Source organism: Falco biarmicus, chromosome 4 (assembly GCF_023638135.1).
Source record: "Falco biarmicus isolate bFalBia1 chromosome 4, bFalBia1.pri, whole genome shotgun sequence".
NCBI lineage: Eukaryota > Metazoa > Chordata > Aves > Falconiformes > Falconidae > Falco > Falco biarmicus.
The window spans coordinates 41,491,366-41,510,166 of record NC_079291.1 but is presented as its reverse complement, the minus strand read 5'-3'; the positions used below and the strand labels follow the sequence as shown (position 1 = coordinate 41,510,166).

The following is an 18,801-nucleotide window of genomic DNA, read 5'->3' as shown; positions in this document are numbered from 1 at the left end:
ACTTTTTTGTTTTTATATGCCTTCCTCAACATACTTCTCTTCGGCACTAATAGGAGCACTTATGTGCTTTGATTCACACCACTTTAATTTCATTTCTTCCTAGAATGCTCAAGGTAGGTCAGTATGCACCCAGCTCAATTTATTTTTCATATATCCTTGAAACATCTTTTGTAACAGATCTTCTGTGCTGTAATTTTCATGAACACAACTTGGTAGGGGATGTCATGAAACTATAAGCATGCAAATTTTTGGTGCACTAAGTTCACCACATTATTGCCCCATGTGTCTTTCATAAGTATAGTACATGCTCATTAATTGTGCGCACAGTGCACACAGTGCAATTTTCCTTCTGTGACCACATTCATTAGCTTTTCTGAATATTTTATTGTATTAAATTTCATTTTAAATTAATTAAAGGGACTTCTAAAAATTATTGGAGCAAAAATAGCCAGAGATTCTAGTCAGTCTTTGAGTACCTCAGATCTATGTGCATCTCAGAATCCCAAGCTTAAGTGGAAGTCAGGTGCCTCCAAAACAATCCTCTCGTTGCCAGGGCCTTTACGTAGATCCATGTGTACTTAAGTTCCTTGTAGTTAGCTGCATGAGTGAGACTTCACGAGTCACCACAATGTGCTCACCCTGCTCTAAAGTGGCAAACTTACCCACAGGGATAAAACATGGATGAATCAGAAATAAGGAGCTGAAGATAAAATTGGCTCAGTTCCTTTTTATTTGGGGTAAGATAGCAAATTCTTTGTCCTAAAGGACATGGGGCCCAAAAGATCATCATGCCTTACACATGAAGAGGGATCCAAAATTTCATAGTACTCAACCTTGTCATGAAAACCATATGCTACGGCCTGATACACCTGATATGAAGACTGAAAGTAAGGAATGCAATGAGAATTAGCAATGTCTTCCCCTGAATCCTCAGATTATTTCAGTAAAGATGGCAAAACTCATGCCATAATGTCAGATAATTTACAAAATGAAAATAATATTTTTTCCTGTTTTAAAATTCTCCATGCAGGGAGTAAGATTTTCTCATGCAAGCCTATTTTATTGGCTTTTTAACAAATGCGAGCAATGACTAGATTGAAAGGAAAGGTTATGACTAGGTGCAAAGTTTATAGGATACATTTTGGTTGCTGATCTAAAAAATAAAAATTAATACACCTGGTTGGAAATGTGACATATTTTTGAACATGTTCATAATTTGTGCTTAAACTCACTATGAATAAACACACATAGAACAGCACAGCCTTATCCAGGAAGAATGAAAACAACCATAGATCTTATGATACTAAGTCATGATACTAAACTCTAAGTTTTAAATTCAGAACAGATAGTCACTGCCATTGTATTTGATCACTAAAGGCCCTAGGTAAGGCACCAGATGCCTTTTAATCACATAGGTTACATTTTCAAAATACTGATTACAGCTGACTTCATGAGACAAATATCCACACATTCAAGGCCTTTGAAATATCTCTGAGAGCTTCAAGTATAACACTACAGTTTGCCTTTTACCCTTTCAGTCTTTTATACAAGGAACTGTTGAGAATTCATGGTGTAGATGAATGTATTTGATTCCAATCGTGGGACTCCATGCACACTTAGTCATCGACAGGTCTATTAACCTTATACCTGCCCTGCTTCTGTGTATTCCTGCTATTGCATCCCACAAACACTATTTTCAATTTAGCTAGTGGGTGGTTGGTATTTACTGTATGTATTTTGAAGTAACAGGAACTTGCACTTTTATACAAGGCAGATTTTTCCTTTTAAAAGCGATAAAATACATTATTAGTTTATGTACTTCAACATCCAGAATATATCTGTCCAATTAGGAAAAAGCATTCATGACTCCTTAACTGTGTACTAAGTTAAGAACCGTTTATGGATATCTAGCCACATGCTTTATACAGCCTGTGAGTTAAAAAAGATAACAAAAAAGGTTTTTTAAAAAATCTTCATTCTTCCTTAAAAAATAGGAAAATATGAAGAGTGAAGGGACACAGACACGTTAATTTATGAAGGACTACTACATACCATTATCAAAGTATCTGACTGTTGAATTTCTTGACACACTGGGGTCAAAATTTGCCATTAAGGGTGCAATATATTGTGTAGCTGTTAGCATTCGATGGACAACTTCTCCAGTATATATGAAACCTACAATAAAATAAAAAAATAAAAAAAAGAGTCCATTTTAGTAACTTCTGAAAAGATTTAATAGAATGGCAGGTTGAACTAGGCATTGCCAGAGCATTATAGGGTCATATGAGAGAAATTAATCCCACCACAAATTTTATAATAAATTAAGTAAAAGCTAAAATTTCAGGAAAAAGTCCATGATGGCTGCCAGAATAACAAAATCCAAGATAAACAATGGAACAATTAGTTCAAGCAGCAAGTTTTTATACAGAAATAAAACCAGACCAAACTCAAGGAAGAATAACTCCACTTACAGACAAAACGCAGCTATGTGGCATTACCAAAATAAGCCATTTACCACCATGCATATTCTATAGTGTTTTCTATTCCTCCCAAAACCCAGCAATATGCTTTGCTTTTGCAAGTTGTTACCTCTCCAAAAATTAGACTAATCCTTTTTCATATTTTCAGAGACACAGAGTAAGAGACTTTCAGACAAGAAGAGGTGACAATCTTTTTCAAAAAAAAAAAAAAAGTTAGATGCAGAGTGGAGCAGATAGGATTTTTTCATAATTATAAGCCACGCAGCATTTCTGCTACATTCTCTGCAGTGTCAGGTCTCACTAGTTTATCCTATTCAGGCATAAATCCACAATACTCCTCAGATCAATAGTGGGCTTCTTCCATCAGAAATGCTCACCCAAAACCTCTTACTGGTTTGGAACTGGAGTTCTTCCTTCAAGGAAGAACAGACATCTACAGTGAATACAGTAATGTTGCAGTTTTCTTCAAAGCAATACTTTGTGTATTTTAATAGCAGGAAGCCCTATAATTTTAAAGAATAAATGGTCTACAAATAAACCTTTATTTTTTAGGTTTGCCAACTCCACTTCAACTGATAATGGGACTAAGTTCTTTAGATGCCCCAACCTGAAGATCAACTTAAAAACTCCCATCGCCCCCGAGCGAATCTTTTGTTAATTTTTATTTTAGCCTTTGCCTTGCTGGTCAAAAATGACAAAGCTGATTTGAACTATAGGTAGATCTTCAAAACTGAGGCATGCATATTACCTTTCCTCTTAAAGTGTTTACCAGATGGTGTCTTATGCTGAAGTGTTTGCTTTTTCTCCTTTCGTTGATTTAATGAAGTATATTCCAACAGCAAACACGCCAATAACAAGAATATTAGAGCTGGCTGAAAATTTTCTAACAGAAAAAATACTATTTGGAAGATGTCTCACAGAGTTTCAGTTCCTTACTGGCATATGATAGTATCCACTGCAACAGTATTGATGCTTGTTTGTGTTTTCTTTTCCTTCAGTCATATTGAGAGGCTTTCTTCCTCCACAACCACTTTTACTGTCAAGCCCACAAGGTCATTTCTTTTCACACTTAACATCACCGCAATACAACACATGATGAAGAAGCTTATAAGTCTATCCCTAAAACACAACTGTGAAATTCTAGAACGGAAGACAAAGTTGAACTGGAATTACCCTTAAGGTAGAAACACCATTTTCCAGCCAACTCCAGTTAATATACAATACTAAAAAAACTATTAGTGTGCAACCACACTTTCTTAACAACAGTATCTCCACCCTAACAAACAAGAAAGGTTTGTTAAAAGGCTTGTTTGATATGATATAGGAAATCTCCGAAAGCAAGAAAAAATAACAAGTTTCTGAAGCATTTTAGTCATACTTCTACTCCTGTCCACTCCTGAAACATGTTGGTAAATATTTGCTAACTGTTCATGGAACTAGTTCTACAAGTCATAAGATGCTATAAACAAACAAACAAAAAAGGTGGTTCTTTGGAAATGTTTTCTTGCATGGCTAAGAGCAATTGAGACCAAGTACAATCAAGTCAACTCACGTGGAGGTGATAAGAGACCTCAGCCAGGTGTGGAGAAAATACAACAAAAGATTCAGTTGGAAACACTTGGCATTGACAAAAGGGTGAGCTAGAAACCTAGCTGCTTTTGCTTCATTTAAAACACACCTATGTATTCAAATGATACAGTATTTTAATATCTGGACATCTCCAACTACTAAATTAATTCCTAGGACTAAACTACAACTGTCTTGTTTTTCTGAGGGAGAGAGATTCTTTCAGTTAATATCGAAATACCTTTGCTAATTGATAGGGAGAGAGAAACACCAATTAAAAAAAATGTGCCCACACAAATTTACAAATCATGTATAAACCTGAACTTTCAGAATATACAACGGTGGCTGTAATTCTACTCTATTAGTCATCATTTTAGGATAGCAAACAATTCTGCCAAAGCATAGTCCCTGAAATGCATTTTCATTATTTCTTATTTATTGCTGTCTGCTTCTAAAATATCGTCTTCAAAAGTATTCTCTTTTGCTTATTTACACATTTTAAATATGTTTAATTTCATAGAATATTTGTGCTGATTATTATCCCTGTGGTCACTTGCACACATATTTTAAAACAATCTTGGGTAGGTCTGTAAACTTGAAAACATTCCTCAAAAATATCTTTAAGATAATACAAGCAAAACCTTTGAATCCATGTTCATATATTACAATTAGCCTTAATACTTCAGTACTTATTCATCCTTTGCACAACGGTCCTATCCTTACACAGTTTCCCTTTCATGCTTTCATCCCATTTACAGTATAAATGTCACCATTATAACTAATAATGAGGCAGATACAATAGGAGAAGAAAGGACTTAATTGTGCTGGAACACATAACTGAGTAAACCAGCCCAGGTAATTAGTATCCACAGAGCGTATTTCCAAGTGTTTGCCGGATGCAGCTTTACTTTAGACAAAAATGGAAAGCAGGAGGTGGATGATAGCTGGGAAGCAGGCAGGCCTTGCATGAAGATCATTCTAATGAGAACTCCAGTCATGCTTTGGAACAACTTGAAAAGAAACACAAAGTCATTTCAAATCAGCCCAGAGATTCAAAAGCTGAAGCCACCGTTGAGCATGGGCATTTTATCATTTCCACTACAACTTAAAAAAAGCAGCAAATGTAAAATTAACTTATTTCTGAATGGAATTCTGCAGAAAATTGGCTTATACTATCTGTGACCTAATTTTCTGACAGTGGTAAATGCTCATGGTTGATTCTTTTAGTCAAGGAAGAATTTTTCAGACCTGCAATTTCCTGAACCACTTAATCTCTCCTTTGTGGGAGGGGTTGGTAGAGCTCTTCTTTACTATACCTGGAAGCACAATATGCTCCTAAATACTGGAAATAAGACATACAGGAAAGAGTGCTCAGCATTTTGTAAGTTTTATGTGTATATATAAAGTTAACTAAAACTAAGGATGATCTAATGTTAAAGCCACTTATAAATCAAGGAGGGTATACTCTTAGCCCTCATAGTGTACAAATGCACACTCACACAGAGGAGAAAACCATATATAAACCATGTATATATACACACATATATGTGTATACATATAAAAAAAATCTTAAATATGAAAGCACATATCCACTTGTTCTGAAGAATTTGAACGCTTGATTGAATGGTGGGTAAGTTCCATCAAAGCTCCATGAATCAAGTCTAGTTATCAGGTGTTTTTGCCACCATGGTACGAGTCGGCTCACGTACCTTTTGTACAGCAGCATTCCTGTTTCAGGTACAGACATCAATATTATTTTTATGATCTAAAAGCCTCATGTGTTTTAAAGGTAACTTAACTGCTCCCCTTCCACATTGGTTAACATTATCTGAAGCGTGTCAGGGAGTCCCCAGAGAAGGCTTTTTCTGCTATACAATGTGCCTGAAGGTGTTGACTCAGGGAAGCAAAATATGCATGACATACATTTTTCTTGAGATAGCTTACTTAATTCCAGATCAGAGAAGTGAAAAGATGATACTTGGAATTTAAGACCAAAAGAAAAAGCATGCATTGAAAAAACTCCAAACCAACGGAGCCCTACAAGAACCTGGAGCTCAAAACAACAAACAAATCTAACCATCTCATAGAAAATACTAAATGTAGAAAGAAATAAGACTTGGGGGGGAAAAAATTGTTCATTTTCTTATCAGGCAGCTAATGTTAAGTAAAACCATATGTTAAAACCCTTAGTAATACAACAAGCTGCAGTTATTTAGCTGAAAAGGAACTGCCTGCCAGGAGCAGCTGAACAATGAAAGGTTTTGCATGAGAGAGATTGTCACTCGGCAAAGGCAGAGCTGCCATTTGAGCGCACAGTTCAGTGTGGGTTTACTCAAGTGCCTTTGCAGCATATAAACTAGAGGGGAAATAGCAGAGCAGCTTCTGAAAAATGGAACCAGAGGAAAGTGGTTTTCCTAAGAGGATAGGCTCCAACCCAGGTCACCCAAGGGAAAGCCTTGATTTCAGCTTGTATATTCATGTATGCAACAAGCTTTGCAGAGATGTAACAACACACTCTCACGCACACCCTGAAATGTCTTGTGGCATAGCAGAATCATCCTTTCATTTCTCCCTCTTCATTTTCTCACTTAAGCAGGGTGAGAGTACATGACTTCTGCTGCTCATTTTCCTCCAGAACACTGAAAACACTTTGTGCAGCCGAGAGAGAAAACAGTAGAGGAACTGGCAGGAGCTTCCTGACTCTTTGACTGCTTCTTTTTTGGTGTCAGCATAATCAAAGCATCTGAGAGGATCTGCCTGGGGGCATTTTGTGGTATCTCATATGACCTCAAAGCTAACCCAACACATAGCAGTGCTTCTACTGTCCTTACCATCTCAGACCCAGTGCACTGCCCATTTTTGTTAGAAACCAGAATCAGCACAAGTACAGTACTGTACATAAGATTTACCACAATTTTCACAACTTCACCCCCAACCTAGCAATTATGTATTGTTGAAAGACTAACATAAAATGGGATGTTATCTATCTCATCTGAGGATCTACTTCCCTAACCCTAATGAAGAACACAGTAGGAGAGAAACAATAAGAGACTCTACCTTGGACTTGTTTAAAAAATGGCCCATAACCAGCTGTGGGGCTAAAGAAGTGTTTAATACCTGGGTTCTGTCAAGCAGAGTTGGCCATCATCAACCAAGACAAACATAAGCTGCTTGCAACTTAATGGGGGGTAAAGAAACCTCAAACCCTAAAATTTATTCATATGCTATCTTGATGTCTCCAGTTGCCAGAGATACTGTCTTGCCAAAGAAAAGATTTGGAAAGTGGATCAAAAACTCTTCTTCTGAGTTCTCCAATTCACTGACATTGGTGATGCAAAAAGATGCATTCATTCCTCTTGTTAAATTACTAGTTAACAGAACAGTAGGAAAAATAGACCAGAGATAGGGACTGAGAAGCAAGACATGACAGTTTATATAAATATCCTGTAGACTGAGGTTCTAGCAGTAATTTCAAAATTTAAAATGGTTCTTAGACTTGGCACATTCTGAGCCAAATACTATTGTATTTAATTCTAACCATCAAAATCTCAGCACATCTTCATGAGATGAACCTTAAAGACCATTTCAGCAATTTCTCGATATTTCTGTTTGTAAATAGAAAGCTGCAAATGAACTAAATAGGGAACACAAGAGTGTATTTTTGTTGCTCTTTGTAGCTAGGAAGCCCAGACTGAGGTAGTGAAGTAGGAGTTAGAGAAACATATCTGCACTCTCTGTAAAGTTTACTGGAGTATAGCAAAGGCAGGAAGAGAACTGCAGCCTCTGCCCTCAGAGCCGCCGCAGGCTGGGTGCGCTAGGTCTCATGTGCTCCCTTGCTCAGATCACTGCAATACATTGGCCCAGACATATTAGTGAGCCCAGCCCACAGAAATCCCATCTAGGATCTCTTCTATTTGCCAGTCACATGCTAATATGTACCTACATAAGTAAACCCCCAAACCAAACATCAAACCAATAAAATCTTTCACTATGTGAACAGATAATTCTTTAATGCACTTTTTCCGTAGCAAGATGCTAGAGAACACTGCTATCACCTGGGAAAACTATTGCCTTGCCTTCCTTAAGCACAAGCAAACCAAATTTCCTCAGCAGGAAGGCCAGAAAATTTTAGGAGTGTTGTTACTTAGGCACATCTAACCATCAGCTGGAGTCAATATAAGATAGAGAACACGAGCATAACTCTAGAAGACATGTATTTGTGTTTTCAGAGTGTCAGATAATTCCATATTGTTCAACCACTGGAAAACACCACCTTTTAAGCAATTGGTTCTCATGCAGTCATTCACTTCTAAAAGATTTTTGTAAAGAAAGCTTTATTAAAAATTAGCAGCTAATAACATCCTGACATCATTTTACTCATTAGCCATTCGAGAAAGTTCATTTCAATTGCAGCACACAAAACAACTTTGCTCTGTTCAAACAAGAGAATAAATTATGTTTTGTGCCACATGTAAATGAGGCTACAGAAACTAGACGCCTCCTATAGAAGTGTATTCCACACACATTAACAACTCTTCCTGCTCTCTCTCTTTTTAATAAATCTAATTGTTCTAAGTGGTAGAGAAAGATTCAGCCTTTTTGTTGCAGCTACTCTTCTCTGGGGTAACAAAACATTACTGCTTCAGATGCACCTTCTCATTAGGTTACAAGACATTTGTTTGGACTGACACTATAAACATGTTCTTGAAATAGTTATTACATCAGTTCAATTCCACTCCTTTATTTAATTTACCTTAGTACAATTATAACCAGCGTCGTAGAAATGCATTGAGAATAGGCAGACCAGCTCCCTAACCAATAAAAAGGTATTTGAGCTTTATCAACTGGTAAAATTCTCTCCCTGTCTGTAAAGTTTCCGTATGTTTTTTCCATTTCAAAGTATATTTTCAAAATATTTTTCATCAACTTATGATTGTATCTGATACCTCATTTGGCAAAGCTCAGAGCTCCAAGTTTTCTCTTTGGTTGAAAGCCCAGTAGGATGGTATTCTTTTTAAATTATTTTAATTAGCGCTTGAGAGCAGCTTAAAAATTTTGAGTTGCATTTATTTTCAGGATGTTTCTTGTTCTCCATCTCGCTGTTTCTGACATACCACTTATTTTCATCTTACATTCTTTTTTTCTCTTCAGCAGTAACTGTAAAAACGTGATTAATCTATTCTCCTTTCTGGAATTAAACTACATAAGGACTCAAAAGACACTTTTACATTAGATCAAAATAATGGCAAGATGTGTCATGGGGGAAATAAAACATATTAGGAATAGTGTTGCTCACATATTTATTTGGTGAAGCTGACAAATATTTGTATAGTTGGATAAAGCATAGCCCACAAAACTCTGCACTTTATATTTTTCAACTATGCTAAAATGTGTTTTCCCTGTGCTTTTCCTGATATTTCTCCACCAACTATTTCATGCTGAAGCACATTCAAGAATATGTTATGTTATTAAGCTTCTAAAATATATCAGAATGCTGAATTCTAGAAACAGATAATGCCATTTACTTTCACATCCTGTCCTATATAGCCATATCAATATTTCTTTGATACTTCACTGAAGTAAGTATTAAGTAACGTCATTTATCCCCAGATGGCTAATTTATTGTTATGTCTGTGGAAGAATGTTATCATTACTGTAATTGCATGAAGATTACAGCATAATTAAACAAAAGGATAACAGCAACTCCAGATCCCTCAGACAATCCATGAAAGTTAAATACCTTAATGGGCTTTCAAGATCAGTATAAAAATGAACCAATCTCTCACTCTGTAATTTTTTTTTTTTTTCAGCCTTCTGGGGAATATGAATTAGAGATAGATTATACATATTTTTTGGCTTTTCTTTTGCTTGATTAGATTGAATGCACCAGTCCATTTCTTCTTTCAGCCTAAAAAGTGGGCTATCTGAAAGCTAAACCCCACAAGGCATAAGTATAACACTGTTTCTTAATTGCATAACCTTACAAGGACTTCTTGTGTGTCTGCATGAGAGAAAAAAAGAGAAGCTAACCAGAATCCTCATACTCTTGGCTGTACTCCTGTGTTACTTATGTAGGTATCTAAAAGCCAGAAGATTCGTTTTTCACCATTATTTTTCCTGCTTCTTTGTTAATACTGAAAGCATTATCTGGAAAAACTGAGAACGTGCAATGTATGTCAGTGACTAAATGGCAGGAAGTTTCCCATCTTGCTGTAGCTTCCCTACTTACTCATGGCTGTTGTGAAAAGTGTATGATCTGATGGAATGTAACCCATTCTGATGAATATCCTATTCAATTCAGCAACGGGATTTAGGGGATTATGTATCATGAAACTGTTCTAGTAGAGGTTTTTCTTCTGACATGCCACAAGACATGCCTTGTCAGGAGGCTGTTAGCTATCACACGGAAGAGTATACGAGCAAGACAAGAACTTTTAAGTAAGGATACCGTGATGGACTGCAAACAACCTGCAACTTTAATTGTAACTGAAGTATCTGTTCCTGTACTTTAAATGGCTTTAAATTGTGAATGCCCTCAAGTTCAGGAGAAACAAACCCAAAGGTTATTTAGAGTCTAATGACTTGCATCAGTTCCTGTCCGATCAGATGCATACTTCCCCAGGGAAAATTCTTGGACACAGGCATGAAATACAGTATCTACTTGGTGAAATACCACCATGTGATAGCTCCCACGTGCCTCTCAGCTCTGGCCAAACAAAGACCAGCATGGTTCCTAGACTGGCCGGAACCAGAGAGAAGAGATTGGTGGGAGAATTACCTCCCTTGGGCTGAATACTTTAGCAGCTGTGTCACTGCAGTAACCTTGTTGCTGCTAAACCCTGGGATGAGGCTTGAATAGAGCTGCTGGGGGAAAGTCTAATTTTGCAAGTCTGTTTCTGATATAAGTGTGTCTTCTACTGGCTGGGTAAGATATCACTGTGTCTGAACAGCTCTTGTCATGAATTAAATGTTTGGATGGAACTAAGCAAATTAGTCTTTTAATTTTTGAAAACATTAAATAAAAAAGGGTTCATCTTTGCATCAAACTGTTGTAATAGCAATACAGATTTTATTTTCTTTTGCTGCTATGCCTCTTTTCTCCTATACTGCCACAGAGTCTAATAAAATTAACCGTCATAAGCTTTTCTGCTTGCCCTGCTTATTCTCCTCTTCCTTCTAACTTTTAAAGCTAATTCTTAACTGGATAAATCACATGAAATGTGAATCATACTTATCACTTGAATTTCATGAAAAACGAAAGACTTTCAGATTATGATGAAATCATTATTCCCCAAAGTTAAAAAAAAAATAATTAAGGAAAAGAATAATAATGCCATCACACTGAGTTGTCATTCTTTTTATAGAAGTTGGCAATAAAAATGTTGCAGAAAAGGAAAGGATTATTTTTTAAATTTTAAAAAGCCTGCTTTAAAATTATGCATAACAGAAAGAAACTTTGCAGAATGTCTGGTTTCTACTGTAGTAAATCAGTGTTATTTCAAATATAACTTTGATATTATTAGGTATTAGATTAATTCCACACCCATTATATAATGCTATATTATATTACTTCTATTAATCTTTCCTAAACTACTGAAGCTAATTCTATGTATGTAATAGTCACATATTTCTATCCATGTAAAACAAGATCTTACAGCATGTCAGGGAAGACCATGAATCATTAGAGAAGTTTCAGAGCAGCCCTTAAACCATGTTTCACGTCTATACATAAAAACTAACACTAAAATACCATGCAATAAGAATTTTTTTATGCTAGAAGGAATTTTCAGAAGGGAATCTAGCGCTGTATTCTTCTACTGCCAACATCCTGCCAGAGCTATATGGTCTCCAGTTCCTTGTTTGCCCACCATGTTTGTGCTGGATACAGAGTTCAGTATGGGTTTGCCACAAGCAGAAGCAGTCAGCAGTGAACATACAGCTCAAAACAAGACAGAAGCTGGTAGATGTTCATGTGCAACTTGGGCTTCAGGGCAGCAAGGTCATGTGCGTCTATTCAGAGCGAGCTTCTTATTCACACATGTTTCTCAAAGTTTGGGCGTACATAAGCATATTACTCTGGTCACTAGTTCAACTCTGCATCCCCCCTGAGAGGACCCCTCTAATGCAGCCATTGTAAGGGAAAAAGCAGATGACTCTGCCTCTTTCCATGACTTCACCCTGATGACCAGAGCTGGACACACCACTCATCAGACCTCACTGGACAGTTTATTTCCCCGCTTTGTGAACTACTGGGGAGTAATACTAAGGAAATCTCTATCCTGGGTCAAAAATAAATAAAACCCAACCCAAATCAAACAAAACATTTTTGACCAAGATCAGTTTGCTGGTCTAACTCTTACTGCACTAGACAAAGTTTGCGTGGACAGGGCGGGGTGGAGTGTGCTTGTGCTCCTGGTGAGTATGGAAACCAATACTCAACCAGAATTGCAACAGACACACTGTATCCTGAAGCTGAAACTACCAATTCTGGGCTCATCATTTCTTTGCCTCCTTTCTCCACTCATCACCTCACTATCACTTTAGGCTATTCTCTTCAGTTGTGAAGTGAACCTATGAAAACATCTGGCTTAGAGCAACGCAAGCAGAACAAAACAGGGAACAGGTAGACATTCTAAGTGAGGAAAAATGAGAATATATTTGTCTCAGTGTTTACAATTTGGGAATTAAGTCACATTAGGTCTGGTATCACCAATAATCCCCTTGTGTATCCTCTCTTTTGCTGCATTAATTCACATTAAAGCAAATTACATTACATGAAAGTGCTGTATTCATCTGCACTTCAAAGCACACAAAACTTCTGCAAACAGGTGGGGAAATGGACTGATTTCCCTTCAATAACGGCAAATATTGCCTGGATGAAGTGTTTCTTTATGACGTTTAAGTTTTTACAGAATTTCAATACTGAACACCTTCATGAGAAATATGGAAATTCATACACAACTCAGTAATACACGATGGGGATGGGAAAAGAAAAATGTCTTTCTCAGTGTCAGTTAATACAACAAGATTTTCACTCAGATCTAGAAAGATGAGATTTTCTTTCTAAGAAAGTACCTTATCAAAGGTCCCATAAAGGCCTTAGGAAAATCTGTAATGTCAATCGGAGTAATTATACTCTCTCTTCAGATTAATTCTTTTAATCAGAGCAAATGCTTTCCCATATTTTCCTGTTAGAACAGGACCTGTGCTGTACCAGGTTCCAAGCTTAAAGTTTTAATAATCCAACCAAAAAGAATGAATACAAAAAAGAATAAAAATTCAATACCAGTCGGAACCAGCTGATGAGAAATTTCTGCCCTGGGAATGATACTAGCCTCAATTTTGAACACAAAGATTGCAGCAAAAGCAACAGCAGTTTGGATGCATCTTTAAAAATAGTGTTTGCGTGTGTGAATAAGGGCTCTAAAAGGAAAGGTTACATGATTTATGGTCATAAAAAGAAAAAAAAAAAAAAAGGAAAAATCTTTGGTTCAAATTCAAATCATGTTTTCAAAATGTGTGGCCCCTTTAAGAAAAAGAACGCTGGCAGGGGTAAGCCTGTGTTGGAGTAGTACCTGCAGAGGTTTAGAAACACAAGGGAATCAACCCTTCCCTCTGAATAGCTCAGACCTGTAATAACCCATCTGTTTCATACAGCCAGAGTGTCCAAACAGCCCATGGCTGGGCAATTGGTGGCATGTAGCTGTGCTGTCCAGAGTACACTTGTCATCAGTATAGAAAGCCAACAGCTGGAAGCTGATTTGCCTGCAATCACTGGAAACCCATTTAGTAAATACAATTCTGCCAAGTCTCATGGCTCTTTTTGTTCATACATTTTTAACAGGTTGAAGTACAGAGTCACCAGTGGGATGCACATACTGTTAAGGGTTGTCTGGACACTTCACTGTACACTAGCATTAGCCATGCTAGGCAGATGCCTTTAATGAGTAAATTCTACCCAACACCTTGAAGCACAAGGAAGCATGTACTAACTCAAGCATGAAACTGGGTTTGTGTTTCTATGCTTCAGTAAAATACATATGAAAACACGTGTAGTTCATGTCTTTCAGACATTTCCAAGTGACTGGAATGGCTACCTTTTGTAAATTCAGTATGCAATACTACCTGATCTGAAACTCTGAATGACTGACTCGGATTTCAAATGTTTTGTTTAAGTCTTTCGACAATCACCTGATGAGCTTAAATACAACTATTGGAGAAGAGTCATAAGAAACTGCAAATGCCTTTAGATTAAACTAGGCCAAATAATTTTAAAAGGTCCGAGACCTTAAAGTTACAATATTGTTCTACTTTGTGGAAGACACATATCATGCAACACACAGTTCACTCTGATGATGTATGTTGGTTGTTTAATCATATGGTAACTTACAAGCAGCAGTAGGATATCTGTAGTAAGTACCATGTAATTACACGGTACCTAAACAGTGGTCCCTGCCTCCTAAACCAAAATGCAGGTTACAACATAATTATGTTTAGACTAAAAAGTAATCATCACATGTGGCTGGATGGTCTTTGCCATGGGAAAGCCATTTAGGTTCTGCCTAAAGAAAACATATTCATTCATTTCAACATTAGGAGCTGGTGATGCATAACTGTAGCCCCGTGAATCATCACCCATACAAAAGACAAAAGGCATGTCAGGAAAACTAGAAACTACTCTCAGCATATGAAGCCTTAGACAGACACTAGCTGTAATGAGGATAAGGTTGTTTCATCATGCTGTGGTGGAAAATGTCTGTATGGTGTATAAGACTCAATAGGCTGCTCTTCCCATCAGATCATAGAATCATAGAATCATTTAGGTTGGAAAAGACCTTTGAGACCAAGTCCAACTGTTAACCCAGGACTGCCAAATCCACCACTAAACCATGTCCCTAAGTACTGCATTTACGCATTTTTTAAACACTTCCAGGGATGGTGATCAAACCACCTCCCTGGGCAGCCTGTTCTAATGCTTGACCGCCCTTTCAGTGAAGAATTTTTTCCTAATATCCAATCTAAACCTCCCCAGCACAACTTGAGGCCAACTCCTCTTGTTCTGTTGTTAGTTATCTGGGAGAAAAGACCTACTCTCATGTGCCTACAATCTCCTTTCAGGTAGTTGTAGCAAGCAATAATATCCCCTCCTGAGTCTCCTCCAGACTAAATAACCCCACTTTCCTCAGCCACTCCTCACAAGACTTGTGCTCCAGACCCTTCAGCAGCTTCGTTGCCCTTCTCTGGACACGCTCCAGCACCTCTACATCCCTCTTGAAGTGAAGGACCCAAAACTGAACACAGTATTTGAGATGCAGCCTCACCAGTGCTTAGTATAGGGGGACAATCACTTCTTTTGTCCTGCTAGATGACAGCTGTAGAAGAGTAGTGATGGTTTTTTTCCATGAGCATTTTACTTGCTTCCTTTTGAATAAATAACAAAATGGAAAGCACAGATTAAACCATCAAGATGCAAGAAGAAAATCTTGTCTCACACGAAATCTCAGAAGGCAAAACATAGTCTTGTTCACATTCTGTTATTTTTTTAAAGAAATTAAGTTCCTGAAAGATTAAAATCAAGAGGCATGCACAGGCAGATGCAGGAACAAAATTGCTTTCAGCTACCACCTGCACTGACAGTTGTTTTCATTGTTTGAGTTCATGAATGGCAGCAGAGGAAAAATGGAGAACCTATGATTTATTTTTTTTTTACTTCATTCAGCTTGTACAAAAAAAAAATGAAGGTTCCGTTTACTTCCCTTGAAAGTGCATAGACATATGGCTTGGCATCCTTCTGGCTGCTGTCATGGCTGCGTCATGGCTTTATTAGGGAACTCATCATTACCTCTACTCTTGTCCGAATTCTATACTCCACAAGCTGCTACTTTTACAGGTTGCCATCAGCATGGTAACTCATACTCCTTCTGAGGAATATGTTCTCTTGTTCAGAGTACATGATCTCATTTGGTAAGGTGCATATACCATTATTTCTTAATAATGCCTTTTTCTACCACAGGATTTGATGATCTTTGTCAAGAAATTAAGAACAAGGCAGCAGGAAAAGATTTCAAACGTCCATCCTGAGTATACAGTTTGGGGCAGTTAGACAACAAAGAAAACTTTCAAAGCTGAACATCACTACTACTATTCTTTGAAAATCTGCTCCCACAACTGGGTGTTCATCCTCTTTGGTTTGGGGACTCAGTTACAATGTTCAGTCCTCACCACTGCATGACACCATGATCTCCAGCAACATCTGGGCTACCGATTTTAAAAGCCAGAGACCTCTCCCCTTCAAGGTCATTGCAGAGCATTCAGCAACTCTTGGATGTTTTTGGTCTGATAAGACTGCAATCATTTCATTAGCATGGGAAACTAATATGCAAGAATCAAACAGAAATGTAGACAGAAGCACCTAGAAATGTTCTTATTTTGTGCTTGAATGTGATGGGAATAGAACAGGAAGCAGAGTTGTCTGAGCATATGTAACAAACTTCTTCAGGGAAAACTAAACCCACAATTTTTGCCTTTGGTTACAACGTTAAACAGGAGTTCAATGCTTAAGTGATTTGTAAAGTTGGTGTTCATTTGCCTCCTTCTAAACAATGCTTGCTGTGAGAGCTTAAAAAACCTATACAGATTTTGCTTCATATGCTCTCTGTCTCTGTGCATAGCAGTTGCAGGGTGCATTTAGTTGCTTCTTATTTTGAATTTTAATTGTTTTCAGAGCATGGACACGTTGTGGCAGTTTCTGAAGGCAGGCAGTTTGGCTCTTATAGGGTTGATAAAACAGCGCATGCACTGAAGCCACTAAGACTGGGAAAAGTAGACATGGCTGCAGGGCAGAGCCCAGCTCGCTATACAGACAAATGAGCTGAGGAGCCCACTGAAGCCACGGGTAGCTTTATCCATCAACCTAAAGGACACAGAGGCACAATCTTGACAGAAAAGCCAGAGCTGTGAGAGTGGTGAGGAGTCTAGGTATTACGAGGAGATACACTGAAACAAAAATTCTGCAGACAAATTTTCTGATACCAGACCTCCAGATAGCGTTCTTATATCCTGGGGAAAAAACACAGAAGAAACCCTGATATATCAGGCAGAACTTTAGAGGAAAAGCTTGAAAGTAGCTTAAAGAGGATTCAGAGCATGATGACTATCGTGGGAAAGGAGTCGCTAGGCAGAAGGCTGTTGTTAACCAGGTACTCAGGGCATCTTCCACACCTGGCTGTTTTGCAAAAGTCACAGCACTCAGTGGACCAAGAGATTCTCCTCTCCAACGCCAGTCACACTGAACCTCAGCTTCCCTTGCCCCACCACGGACCAAAGAGTTTGTGCCTCTGTACCTGTCATGCCATAAGGGCTTTTATAAGAATTGCAGTGCATAACATGACTCTGCTCTTTCCTCAGAAGAGGCTCTAGCCCAGGAACCCACTTGTCTGGACATAGTTATTTCACAACGTCCCTGGATACTCCCTCTGGCTTTTCAGGCCAATACTTGATGGTTACAATTTTTTTAAAATTCACTGTAAACATACAAATACATAAAACCAATCTTAATTTGTTCTGACCAGATACACATTTAGTAAATTTAAGCAAGGAGGGACCAAGTTGTACCCTTCACTACTAATTGTACCACGTGTATGTGTAGTGCAAGTCATAGCAAGCAGTAACCAAGATTTTGTAACTGAGTCTATGTACAGGCCCCTCCCTGAGTTTTGCTTCATCTGGAAATGCAAAGAAGCGATAGCTAGGACAAAGGGTTGTGCAACTCTGTGTTTGGCTATTGCCTTCCCACCCTGGTACTTTCTGTTCCCTTTTAATCATGCAAACATTATATAAGACACTTCAGAAAAACAGGATCCTGATAAAGGGTCAGACCCAGCTTCATCTGTACTTTGCTGACATAAGTCAATCACTACAGCAGTGAGTAGTGAAGTTGTAGTGATTCCTGACATTGCCAGAGTACAGCTCTCCGAGTTCAGTGACTGCTGATGAGGAAGGCAACACTATAAATGATCAAGAACCGCGCAGTGACTTTGTTGATCTTAACAGACCTAGCATCATATGCATCCTGACTTTTCTTGTACAGTATCAGTCAGGAAGGAGCTGAGGAAGATAAGGATGCCATGCAACTTCCTACATCAATCAAAGTGACAGAAGGAAAATTTGAGTGTGATTTACACTGGCATGCAGTGTGATAGAATAGTACTTTTCCTTGGCAGGGAAGATAATGGTTGGGATTTGTCCAATCAACAGGACAAACACACCAAGCAAGCAACCAAATCAAACTCACTATGATCACCTCCACATCTAATTACTCAGCAATAATAGCAGACTAGAGGGCTGAGGGATATAATCTCCTGAAGTACACAGGTGCTTGTTGCCTCTTTTGCACTAAACTGTCTAGCTTAGGGAAGGGCAGTTTCCAAATGGTCACATCAAATCTCTTCTGTCATCTGAAACACTGCATAAGAGGCAAGTTCAACAAGGATTTTCAAGAACATTCATATTTCTGTCCCTGAATTCTCTCTTTATTGCTCATCTTCCTCTATTTGCAGATAAACTTTAACTACAACTCTTTACTATTCACATAAACTCCAGCATTATGCAGAATAGGCAACACCTAAAAAAAAAAAAAATAATAAAAAAAAAATCACTGCAGAGGATTTCTACCAGTATGACTAATGTGACTTAAATTTATTCTATCTCTGTGTGCTCAAGGAAATAATGTAAGATGCCAACTAAGACCAGTAAA

At 37.9% G+C, this 18,801-nt stretch overlaps 1 protein-coding gene across 1 annotated transcript in view; it reads right to left on the bottom strand.

The window, feature by feature from the left end:
- Positions 1–18,801, bottom strand: part of PLXDC2 (plexin domain containing 2) — a 271,468-nt gene that overhangs the window by 71,658 nt on the left and 181,009 nt on the right. Inside the window, exon 5 of the mRNA XM_056336805.1 lies at positions 2,053–2,175. Within this exon, the coding sequence (XP_056192780.1) occupies positions 2,053–2,175 (123 nt within the window). The remainder of the gene's footprint in view (positions 1–2,052; positions 2,176–18,801) is intronic.